Source organism: Candoia aspera, chromosome 1 (genome assembly GCF_035149785.1).
Source record: "Candoia aspera isolate rCanAsp1 chromosome 1, rCanAsp1.hap2, whole genome shotgun sequence".
Taxonomy (NCBI): Eukaryota; Metazoa; Chordata; class Lepidosauria; order Squamata; family Boidae; genus Candoia; species Candoia aspera.
The window spans coordinates 109,598,940-109,611,984 of NC_086153.1; the positions used below are offsets into that span (position 1 = coordinate 109,598,940).

The 13,045-nt window shown below is 35.3% G+C and overlaps 1 protein-coding gene across 2 annotated transcripts in view; it reads left to right on the forward strand.

The window, feature by feature from the left end:
- The window catches only part of ASCC3 (activating signal cointegrator 1 complex subunit 3), a 213,930-nt gene that overhangs the window by 150,310 nt on the left and 50,575 nt on the right, over positions 1–13,045 (forward strand). Inside the window, exons 34-35 of one of the 2 annotated variants that reach the window (XM_063311715.1) lie at positions 6,576–6,687; positions 6,996–7,130. The exons of the other annotated variant lie outside the window; for it this stretch is intronic. Of the exons in view, the coding sequence (XP_063167785.1) occupies positions 6,576–6,687; positions 6,996–7,130 (247 nt within the window). The remainder of the gene's footprint in view (positions 1–6,575; positions 6,688–6,995; positions 7,131–13,045) is intronic. 2 annotated transcript variants of the gene reach the window in all.

Genomic DNA, 13,045 nt, shown 5'->3' on the forward strand with positions numbered 1-13,045 from the left:
CAGTTGAGCTCTATATAAATAGCTGTTCTCTAGAATTAAACAATCATACATGCTAGTAAATTGAATGCTAGCCATTCAGTCTCCATTGTTGTCAGTCATCTGGGTCTGGAAGAGTAAGACTGTAGCAAGTGTCATTAATTTCAGTGGCACTCAATTCCTATATAAATGCACTTAAGATCAGGCTATTGTCAGTACTTCTTTTTTCCTGTTTTGCTAATGCTTTTTATTTGTTTTAAAAATAGATTTCTGTCAAGTCAGGTTATAGGAAAAACGAAGACACAATAGGCAGAGCACCATTTTAATATGTTCCATTTATCTGGACATACCGACCAACTTTCTCTCTCTCTCTCTTTCTCTTTTGCAGTATTTTTTTTTCCAAAAGCAATTACTGCTTGGCTGGAGCATAATATCCTCTGCATTTATGGAGGCACACACCACTGTAGGAGAAGAAACCAGAGTAGGAATTATCATATATACTTTATCTTTGGATGTAAAGAATACAGCCTTATTTGGCAATCAGAACTCCTCTCTAGTTTCTTTGGTTTAGGAAAGATGTGAAACAATGAAGTTGTACCTTTGATAAGGCAGGAAATTCATTTATAGAATTACCAAACATTGATAGTGACTTTAGTACCAAGTCTAAAGTCAGAAAGATATATTAATCTTTTTTGTTATTTGTCCATTCTATTTATTACTTCTTGGGTTCGCCCAGAGGTAGTACACTAGAAACTGAAAAGACCTCTCCTTTTATAAAGGTAACCAAGCTAAAGTCCAATAGAAGTTTCCATTGGAATGGGAGAATAATTTTCACGTATTCCTTTCCCATCTCTGCCTAACACCTCTTACGGTGATTTGGATGGTCTCTCAACTCTTCATAGTATCTTTGGGTGCAACATAAGGAGTTTTACAGTAGTACAAAAATCATTATTTTAGTTATTTATTCTATTTATATAGCCACCCATCTCAAACGAGTCACTCTGGGTGGCTAACAATCATAAAAACAGTTAAACAATTAAAACAGTACAAAAAGAAATTAAATACAAATAGCAGCCAAGAGATATTACAATCCATTGGTGTCAGCACAACCAGGAAATGGGACCCTTCACACACTTGGGACCCCAGGCCTGGGCACATAGCCAGGTCTTCAAGGCCTTCTGAAAAGCCTGTCCTTTAGTGGGAACATCCCCAGAATGGGAAATGAACTGTGGCTAGCCAATCACAGAATCTCTTTCTCTTGTTTTTCTAATTAATCTCCCTCTGTCTCTCTCTGCTAAGACTCCCTGTGGTCCAAGCACACCTTAAGTTTTGATAATTTGAAGCAGTTGTCATAAAAACGAAGTAGTCAAACTGCTTAACTATTTAACTATTAATAATTCCAGGAGTATGGGGAACCACCGACTACTGACAAATAAGCACAGCCAATTCCCACTGAAATCACTTTATAATTAAGGAACAATAATTTGTTAAGTATCATTCTGTAGATATATGAGATTTCTATGCAAGCAAAGTATAGTAAGTAAGTAATCTTTATTACGATCTCTGGCCAGAATTCTACAGGTCAAGAAATAATTAAAATAATTAAACAATTTCTCTTTCAAATACAGTAAGACAACACAGAATTATACCTAAATCATTGAGGCCATCGGAGCATGTCTGGTTTTGCAAACAATTTGTATTGGTCTGATAAAAGTAACTGTACAATTTGGTTCCATTTTGATTACCAGTCAAAAATGGTAATAATGGCCATTCAATGTATTAATGGCAGAAATCTCTTTTCTCTTGCAAATGAGATAGCTCTCCAGGGAGTGCCAATTTCCTGCCCATTGAGGCATGTTGAACCGCAACTCTTGGATTAGATACAGAAAAGACATTGATTGGATCATCTCCCCGGTGTTTCATCTATCAGGGCTATGCTTAGAATAACATATTTTGTCCAAGCATCCTATCTCTGGCCTGAAGTTAAACAAATTCTTTTAATAGTATCACCTAAATTGCAATACGTTTTCGATGAATAAAATGGGACACTATTTGTTAAGATAGCTGTTTACATTATGTTTATATGAGACTAAGTTTCAAGAAAATTACAATAATCATGAACTGGGTTCTTATGAGATCCCCTCCCCCAAATTATTTGAATAGAAGCAGATTTAAAAAAAAATTCTGGAACCTGCTTTCATTATCTGTGTCATTGCTACTACCGTATAATCTGAACATTAAAAGCATGGTGTTTTGTAACAAATGACTTACTGGCCTGACAGTTTTAGCAGCACCATTTCAAGGCTGAATGAAAAATTTCCCAAGGAGATTGTGGGTCAGGTTTACATAAACTAAACAGGAAGCAATTGCCACCATCATCCACATTAAACCCAAAATGGTCTTTGTAACTTCATCTACATTTTATGTCTCTGCACGTCTCTCTGTTTCTCAGCTGATGAAATTCCAGCCTTGTTTATATAAGAAAAAATAGTTCACTTTTTTGTGAAAGTAGTATTCTGGATTTTGCTGTTTAATGCTTTGTTTTGGTTGTTGTTGTCATTTGTTATTTCAGGGCCAGTCAGAAAAAGGTAGCTGCTTTAGTGTTTTGATTATTTAAACCTTACACACTTAGTAAATTTTTATGGTACCTTTAAGTTTGTCATTGCATTGTTCCCCAATGGGCTACTAATGGAAGTTACCCTGTCTAGTCCATGTGCTGGATGCTGTTAGTAAAAAACTGCCTTTGACTTTCACACCTCTCAGGGGACGAGTAATTGTTGTGTTCAAACAGCCTGTAATTGTGATCCCGCTGGCTTTCTCAGTACGCTTCTGGCTATTAGAATCATTAAACAACTCAGCACCTGTTAACAGCATTGTAAATATTCAACCTTGCTTGTGTGCAGGTTGAGCTGAATATAGGAGAAAGCTTACAGAGCCCAGCCTCATAAATTAAAGCTCCTGACAAGTCAATTATTGTGAAACTGGGTTTCACTGAGAAATAAATGAAATGGGGTGCTGACAAAAAAGGAGGGCTGTCTGTTTGCAGCAGAGGGAAAATAATGACTAGATGATTCAATGCAGTGACCATGAAACTGCATTGTTTTTATTCTTTATCTTCAATTAAATAGTTAGATAATACAGTTACCCAGAAAAGGGGGAGGGTGATATATAGTGTAGCTTTATGCGCTTTGAACATATGAACATTTAAAGTGCATAAGAGTGATAATAGTAGTAGTGGTATGAAATATAAAGGCTTCATAATCTTTCTAGCTGGATCTCTGCTCTGTTTAACAGGATAGAAGTTTGTTTCTTCATTTGTTTGTTTGTTTAAAGGACCTGTGTTTACTTGGAAATCCAGTGCATGTTTATGCAGAAGTAAGTTCCACTAAATGTAATGGTGTAACTCATTTATACGTTTGTTTAGCGTCTCAGTCAAAGAGTTACATCCAACATTATGCAAGGAAGCCCCTAGTTGCATAGACATGCTTTTACTCTCTGCCCTCACATTTGCCCAAATCTGTTCTGATGAGTCCCCCTAACCTGGCAGAGTAAATTTGGGGGTATTTGAGGAAGGAAAATTCCATTTGTTTGGAGATGCTATGGTGCTTGGATAAAACCTAGGGAAAGTCTTAATTTCTTTGGATTTCCTTCTGGCATTTTAGTTTTTCTCTTCAAGTTGGGAAACTGGAGGATTTATTCAAGGATTTTTATGTAATCTTGGATATGCTTTATTCTTTTTAAGAGAATATTATCCTGTTAAATATTCCATAATTTGGTTTATAGCCTTGTAGTTTTCAGAGGAGGACTGAGTGATGTGTATAGTGCTCTACAACTAACATTCAGAATTTATTAAGTTGTATACTTACTGAATTAGTCAATTTGCAGTTGAATATTATGGTTCTGAAATTATCTTCTATTGCAAGTAAGCCCTCTCCCAGGTTCTGTTGAAATGAAATGAAACATTAGCAGAAATTAATCTCAAAATTATATTGGTATATATATAAGGAGAATGTTATTTCCGTATAGAGGATCAGATCATAATATTTTCAAAGACTGCTGTACTTCTTAACCTATAAAGTACAAAGGAACTGTCTCTTGTGTTCATGTGTATAGCGCTGCAGCCTTGGTAGCAAGTTTATTTCAGAATCGGTCACCTTGAACTTAATGGGTGTTATATCTGAAAAGTCATAAATAGAATTGTATTGCAAATATAGGTTTGTTTAAAAGCATGTATTTTGTATGAATATTGTAATAAGTGTAGATCAGTTTGTGACAGCAGCCGCTCATAAAATTATCCTTAAAGCACAAAGGTGCCTCAAAAGTAATCACTCTGTTTGGCATATCAGTCTGATTCATGAATTGCTTTAAGCCATAATATAGTTCGTTTGATTTTGGCTTAGCACATTGTATAGCCCAGATTTACAATGTAATGTACAAACCATGATTTATGAACTAGCACATTGTATGAACTCAGGAAATTTATTTTGATTTAATGAACCATAGTTTAGCATAGTATGTGCATTTAGTGATAATCTGAGTAGAAATATAAGCAAAACATTGATAATAGTCTAAATTGAAAGAAACCTGTAATACTCCATTTGTTGCATGGAGTGGGAATTCATATCTTTGGAGCATAACAGGTATTAAAGAAAATCTCTTATATGAGCCAGCTAAACTCAATTCTAGGTAGCCCTGTATACAGCTGAACATTTAAGAACATTTACTTTTCATTTAGAAGTAGCTCAAAATTAAATAATTAAGATCCTTATACAATGTTTAATTTTTGACTAGATCATGTCTTCCTAAAATGATAAGTTAGAATAAAATGTGCTTTCCTTTCTATTTTGTAACTTTAATTAAAATGTAGTGTGATGTTTTAATGATAATCCAAAAGTTGTACAGTATATCAGCAATTTTCCTTTAGAGTAATTTCGAGAGTGATAATAACTAAAGTATAACTACACTATCATACACTATCATGACTATAACTTACCGTTATGACTATAACTTACTCTCATGACTATAAGTTACTGTTCATGTGGCTATAATTATGAACACTATCATGTTTTAAGCAACACCCGTGTGCACAATGTTATATAGAGGTATTTATATAAAAATGTTAAGGTAGTGTATGAAAGCTGGGTAGCTTTCTATTTATAAGAGATTTTTCTTACGTATAGTTTGTTTCCAAGCTACATTTTGATATATTTTACCTTTGGTAAAATAACTGATATACATCTCCCCTCAAATTTATACCTTATAGCAAATTGTGCAGTAAATATATTGTTTGATAGCTAAAGGAAGCCACCTGGAGCTAAAAGAAGCTACTTATATTGGGCAACAGGCACAAAATAATACATTTAAACACTGTTTATTCTCAAAATATTTTGCTACATTTTACCTAAATGTCTTTTTTTTTTGGCAATACATAGCACAAACGCTAACAAATTCAGAATCAGAATAATTGGGAATACATAACATAAATCTATTTGACACATGCATTTTAGTAAAACACACACACCTAAAGTCATAAAGACACTCATGGAAAAATAATTGTGAATGTGCAGCAAGGCTACTCTATGCAGGAAGATGGAAAAATACAGAAATAGCCCCAGTGGAGGAATGGGTTGTGAAGATGGCAGGACTTGCAAAGATGGCGAAATTGACCTGTTTGATTAGGAACAAAACAATACTTTTATAAAAGACTGGAAACCTTTTATGGACTTTTTGCTGAAAATTGATAAAAATGGACTGGTGATTTCTGGGTTTACTGATTAAAAGGGGTTGAATATGGGAAGACAGGAACGGTATAACGTAGTTCTAAAGGGGGAGAAATGATCAAAGTTCATTTGCAACTGCTGTAAAGAAGATCAGAAGCTGCTGCTTTAACTTCAACTTTTTTCTTTCTGTTTTACTGTTTCTAGCACTTTTTATTTTATCTTTTTTCTTTTTCTACTTTTATACATTTGTTCTTGTTTATCTTTTAATTATATAATTTATATAAAGATTATATAAAAATCATTATGAATGGTACTGATCATCTTACTGCATTGTGTTTTTCCAATTGTTGAAAATCTAAATAGAGTGGTAACCAGAAAACATCCGTACGTCTTTCACGACTGTAACCTAACTTTAAAATGAAATAATCATATTGTAAAATGTATTTATTTGATTGATTGATTTTTATCTCAACTTTATTTTTGTTCAACTTGAGGCATTGTACAGTACATACATAATACTGCTGCCTCCTATTTTCCCCACAACAACTCTGTGAAGTGGATTGGGCTGAGAAAGAGTGACTGGCCCGAAGTCACCCACTTGGCTTTCATGCCTAGGAAAGAACCAGAACTCTCAGTCTCCCAGTTTCTAGCCCAGTACCTTAAGGGAAAGTACAACTTCCTGTTCTTTTATCTCTATCATATTCCCTCAATCATTCTAAATTAAAGTCAGGGAAATGTAACATTTGAAGTGGCCACTGATTTAAACCTAAAATGTATGACATTTCATACTGCATGCATGTGCTGGGCAGTGTTGCATTATATTGTTAATTGCATATCAACAATGTTTTTTTAAAATCTGTCCTATTTTCATTTATGCAGTTACTATAACTTAGATGACGTGAGCCATGACAACATGAACAAGTTTCTTTCAAACCTTGTTGAGAAATCACTTCTTGATCTGGAATATTCCCACTGCATTAAAATAGGAGAGGTAAGGTTAATTTATACTTCATCCAGCATTTGAGAGAAGAATTGGGAAATTTTATTAGGACTTACCTGATTATTGTGGACTTAAGAAATAATCTGTAGACTGTTGCATTCTTGGGGTATCCAGTGGGATTTTCTTGTCAATTTGGCATTTAAAGCAGTAAGTATTATTTACATTTGTTTGTGATTCAGATCTCAATATCATGCAATGTACACACCTCTATTAGAATGCTGCCCCAAATGTGTTTAACTCCAATCATGTACATCCTGCATTATTTCTATATCCAATGTGTATTTTTTAATGTCTAATAGGATGACCGCAGCATTGAACCTCTGACGTATGGCCGCATTGCTTCATATTACTATTTGAAGCATCCAACCATCAGGATGTTCAAGGAGCGTTTAAAACCTGAGTGTAGTGTGGAAGAACTGCTCTCAATTCTGACAGTAAGTTATTTGGTTTTATTAATTAGGATGAATCCAAAGTTCTCTCCTCTATTGCCATGATAAAATGGGCAAAACAAGACATTTGCTGTAATCTTTCTGAGATCTTAAGTTATCAGAGGTGACCTAGCAAAACCTATGAAGCCTAGTGCATTGGGATACTTGGTTTCCCCTATTCTTTCATTACTTTATAAACTAGACCTCAGCCAAAGGATATAATTTCCATCTATATCATACTAAATATAAGCCTATATTTGGGAGCATTGGTGAATACCTCTTTTTTTCTCATAAAACTGAGAATTGTTTGAATACTGTCTATAATCTTCAGACTGAGTAGTATAAAAATTACTTTAATAAATACATAAATATTTTATGTTTATTAACTTTTGGACAAGGGTAATATATCTACTTTTATAGGAATCGGAAGTCTTCTTTCCAGCAAAATTTTATATATATTGAAAGTAGATCTTGTTTCTTTCAAGTACTAATTTCAAAGATTTTTTTTTTTTTAAAAAAGGGAAGATATCATACTGCTGAATATAATTAAAAGTTGTGCTGGAAGGTTGGAGTGCTTTCATGGTTTTAATTTTAAACTTTGTCTATGCCAGCTTAATGTGTTGTCTGGCAGCCACAGACAGCTGTTAGGAGAGATGGAGTACACTTTTATTCAGTAGTTAATTTTTATTATAAAAAGAGAGAGAGACAAATATATTGGCCAGCATCCAGAGAGCTACTTTGGGCACACCCAGGGGAATTATTGGTTCTTTTTTCCTTTTGAATAGTAGAATTCCCTTTTCCTGTTGCTAATTGTTTCTGAAAGTTGCCTCAATTTCAAACCAAGGGGGTTCTATTTTTAAATCAGAAATCCAGAATATCCATTGTCATACAGAACTAAGTATAGGGTTCTTTGGAGCCAGACCATTGATAAGATAATCATTACCCTAGCCCTAACTTATCTCCCTTTTTCTTCATTGTGGTATGTAGCGTCTGAAGTAACATCTTTTAGGGTTAGCCTTTCAAGGTAGAGCAGACTACAATACCAAAGTCATGCATGCTAGTGCTACTTTTATTATAAGGTTACAGTAACAGAACCTTGCAAGTCTGAATGTGCTTCCCCCCTTCCTCCCTTTATCTTCATGAGAACTAGGGAGGGTCTTGTCTGAGTCTCTTACTCAGATTACAGTTCTGCCCCAGACTCAGATTTCTTTTAGCTGGCTGTTGTCTTGGTAGTGGCTCTTCCTTCTGTTCCTCAAGGTTATTCCTCCTTCCCATTACACTTACAGGCTACAGTGCATCAATTATATGTAGTTCAAGTTCCGGTAAACCTATAAGATGGCCAACTCTATATTTAAAAAAGGGTAGAATTACAGTTATGTGAATCTGTGACTTATTATATCTCTGAAGTTTCTGTAATTGTCTTCATTGCAGAATAACTCTCATGTACATAAATAGTATGTGACTATTTATACTAAATTGCAAAAGTATAAATCAGTATTGTGCAGCCAGGCTTTATGCAACACATCAAAAGCTATATTCCACAAGTGACTGAGTCCACCATCCATACATGTAGTTTTGAGATGCTTTAAGGGATTAAAAGCTTGCCTTAAGTCATGGACTAAAGTTGCTTCCCCCATTCCAAAAAAGTTTTAAGAAAGAAATGGGCCAAACTCTGACCTCAACCACTCTAGGTGATGTCTGGGAACTACAAAAAAAGATGCTGGACAGCTGTACTTTTTTTCTTTTTGATATGAGTTTGTGTGTGTATATATATTTATATTTATATTTACTACAAACCAAACCCAGAGAAAGGAAAGTAAAAAGAGAGAGTAAAAAGTGCAAAGAAAGAAAAGGTAAAAAAGAAGAAAGAAAAAGGAAAGATTTAAATAAAGAAAAAGAAAATAAATATATAAAGAAGTGACTTCCAATGTTCATCACAAGTATAAACAAGTTTGGTAGCTCTTCACCCCCTATAAGGTTACAAACAGATATCTCTTCTTCCCATAACCCATCCCTTATCTATGAGCAAATGCATAAGATATCTCCTTTACAATCTTGGTGTCAGCAAAAAGTTCATAAAGGGTTGCCAGAGTTTCATAAAAATATGTCTTATTTTAACCTTGATCAAATAAAACTATATTCTCTCCTTTTGCCTCTGAAAATCTTAATCTTTAATTCATTCAAATATTGTCATAGGATTTGATCTCTCTTCAATTTTTCTTTGTCCCATCACATAGGCTTTGAGGCTTTAGCAAGCATCTTTTATAAATCCAATAAAAAGATATTATCCAGGTCATTCTCTTGGTTTATCATTTGCATTTCCCCTTTAATTTTTAAAACTTCAGCCAGCTTCTTTTGTATATCCAGTAAAGAGTCCTTATCCAGGTAATTCTCTTGGCCTGTCACTTGTATTTCCACCTTAAATACCTTCTCTGCCTTGTGATCCACACTTTTTTTTAATCCAATATTTCTGATTCCACTATTTCTGCATCAAGCAAGATCTGTTTCACATCTGTTACTCTTTTATTAACATCATTTAAACATATATCCATAGAAACAGACATTGTTACTACTATTGTTGATAGTGTGGCTACTAATTTCTGGCCCCATTCTTCGAAGATCTCCTTTAATATTTCAAATGTTACAGTGTTTTGCATAATTTCGTAAATCCCAATCCTAATCAAAACCAAAGGCAGTTTTTTTTTTCTTTTTGCCTGGAATGAGAGCTGTGGGTTTTTATTCATAAATTAGAAATGATTTATAACTTCCTTTACACCATTTCATTGAAATGTGCTTCCAATAGAAGAGAATATCTGTAGCTCAAGGTTGAACTGTGGAGTCCTTGGTGCTCTCTGAGCTTGGCTGATTGCAAACAACCAAGGACTCCAGATTGAAATATGCATTTTATATAACTTAAATCCAGGATTCTGCAAATCTCCTCCTCAGGTAGGAACCAATAAAGAAACAATTATTTGACTGCTCTCTACTCTGTCCTTTATGTGTCACATAGATTTGCAGAGAATTGGAAGTCTTAAGAATGAGCCAAAGTAATGGCTGGTTGTTTGTTTGTTTGTTTGTTTGTTTGTCAAATTTCTCTGCTGTCCATCTCATACACAATGACTCTGGGTGGCTTACAGACAATAAAAACAGTACAATGTAAAATCAATACAAATATAATTATACATAAATACAAATACAAATACAAAAATACAAAAATATAAAGTATAAAATTCAGGATGGCAATAGGGTCTTATCCTTGACACAATCACGGTGCCAGCCACCCCCATGAATGGCTATCCCCCCTCCCATCCCAAGCGAGGTGGCACAACCATGTCTTTACCCCCTTCCTGAAGGCCAGGAGAGTGGGGGCCTGTCTTACCTCTGGGGGTAAGCTGTTCCAAAGGGCAGGTGCCATGACAGAGAAGGCCCTCCTCCTGGACCCTGCCAATCGGCAGTCCCTCATGAACCAGGTCTGTAGCATGCCCTCTCTGCCTGACCGGGTGGGACAGTCATCCATCCAAAATTTGTGCAGTACTGCTTAAGTCAAATCAGTCAAATAACATTATTTAAGCATTAGCTAAATGTAATAGTGGAAAGGCATTGGTAAAAAATAAGAAAATAAGTTACATTATAAAAGTGTCTAGATTACATCCAGACCTTCAGTCCTATATGAAGAAGGGATCAAATTTTGCAAATATTCCCACTCCTACTCGAGGACAGCTTAAGAAGGCTAATGTCACACTCACCTTCTCCTGCAGTCCCCCCCACTCATCCAATTTTCTCAGGTGCTGTCTGGCAGTTCCTCCAAAACAGTGTTAGGAGAAACAATAGGGTAGCTAACAAACATGGCTTTCCTCTTGCAAGAGAGTCCCATTTGATGAAAATCAGGCTCCAGATAGTTTAGATCCCACCTTCTGTAAATAAATGGGTAGAACAATATAATTATTTCTATCAAATGTAGGTTGCTGGAGTAACTATAAATAGAATATCTATGACTGTAGCTGCATCCTACACTTAAAAAGGTAATATTTTTGAAAAGACCAATAAGGCACTTAAGTTAAGCTTTTGCCCATGGACTAATTGATCCAATTTTTCAGTAATGGTTTTGGCTGCTATCCTAAATTATTTGTCCTGTGGCTCATGCAGTGGATTCTACTTAACACAGATTTATTTGGTGAAAGTTATATCTTACGTTTGCTCTGCTTCCAATATCAGATCTTCTCTTAAAAGGTAGTGTGCTTCTTTCATTTGTCATCTGAGAATAAATAAAATTAAATTTCCAATATAATTGGAATATGAAGATGTTTATAAATGTAAATTTAAATGTAAATATTAATGCTGTTATCACATTCTCTTTATTTACATTCAGCCTAAGTTTTATATTCTTTTATGTTCTTTTACTAATGGTCAAAATATTATCTAACTTTTTTTCTTACTAGAGAGACAGAGTTTTTCTGCAAATGTTTGCTGTGTAGAAGATGTTAAGTATTTTAACAAAATTGTCACTAAGTATCTTCCCATGGATTCCCAGAACACACACACACACACACACACGAACTATGCATTAATGAGCTTCATAATTAAAGGAGTCACTTCACACCTCTATTGTTAACCAGTGGCATTGCATCTGTCCTGTTCTATTGATGCCCTTCTCACTTACTTATTGAAGCATTTAACAGTTTTGGCAATAGGGAATTACATGGCATGGGGTAAGTTGCCTAATTAGATGCAAGTGAAAGTCCTTGGGGAGAGAGATATTTAAAAAGTAATTTGAAGAATCTCTTAATGATGCTGGCAGTGAAAATTGTAGGCTGTAGTGAAAAAAGGCACATCAACATTGCAAAACATGGTTACAGTAATAACCATGTTGTTCACAATTTACTTGTAAGGTTTGGAGGGAGGTTGTTTGTTTTAATTTATCCTGAATAAAAATGTGAATAGTTTTTTCTTATTTCTGAGATACGTTGACTGTCTTTTTAATCTGATAACCTTTCAAAGCTTATCTTACAAATAATAATCTATTTTCCGACAGTAAAACAAACCTCACAGAAAGCAGGTAGTGCTCCATGCTGGAGTGGTCATTCAGGCAGGGAGAGGATTTATGCCAACATTAGAAGGAATCCAGCTTTGTTCCGGATGTCAGTGGCTCCTTTAGTTTTGCTTGCTGAAAATTCCAGGAGTAAAGAGATTATTAATATGTTCTAGGTATCAGTGGGGAAAAAATGGATCTGACAATAAATCTTAGATTGCAGAAATTGAGTTCTGATTCCATTATAAAAATCATCTCACAGAGTAATCTGGACACTGTCCCCAACATCATTCCTTCCCAACAACTTTGTGGATCCAAAGAAAGTTGTCAAAATGCCAGATTTCCAGACCCAAGAGTTGTCCCTTCAAAAGAACTCTGTCATGTGTATGGATGGTGAGCAGGAGGGGGCCCCTATCCAGGGGGGAAAATGCATGCGTAGCTTAGAAGCTTTGAACTGTCCTTCAAAGAAACTCAGAGCAGACCCGCATTGAGTTTTGGGGTTTATCTGTCTGGGTTTCCCACGCTCCTTCAGTTTGGTAGGATTTTCTGTCTACTAGAGCAGTTAATAAGCACTAGAGACTAATTCCTTATCTCAGCGTGGTTTTTGCTTAAGTCAGGACGAACTCATCTGCCATGTGCATAAACATGTCAGAGCCTAGATTCTGGATGGATGTAAGGATCACCTACAAAGTACCCTAAGGCCTTAATAAAGCTACTTACTATAAGGATCACCAGAGCAAATTCCTTGCTGCTAATGATTTGTGCAGATGCTGATGCTAGGGAAAGTGGAAGGCAAAAGGAAGAGGGGCCGACCAAGGGCAAGATGGATAGATGATATTCTAGAGGTGACGGACTCGTCCCTGGGGGAGCTCGAGGTGTTGACAACCGACTG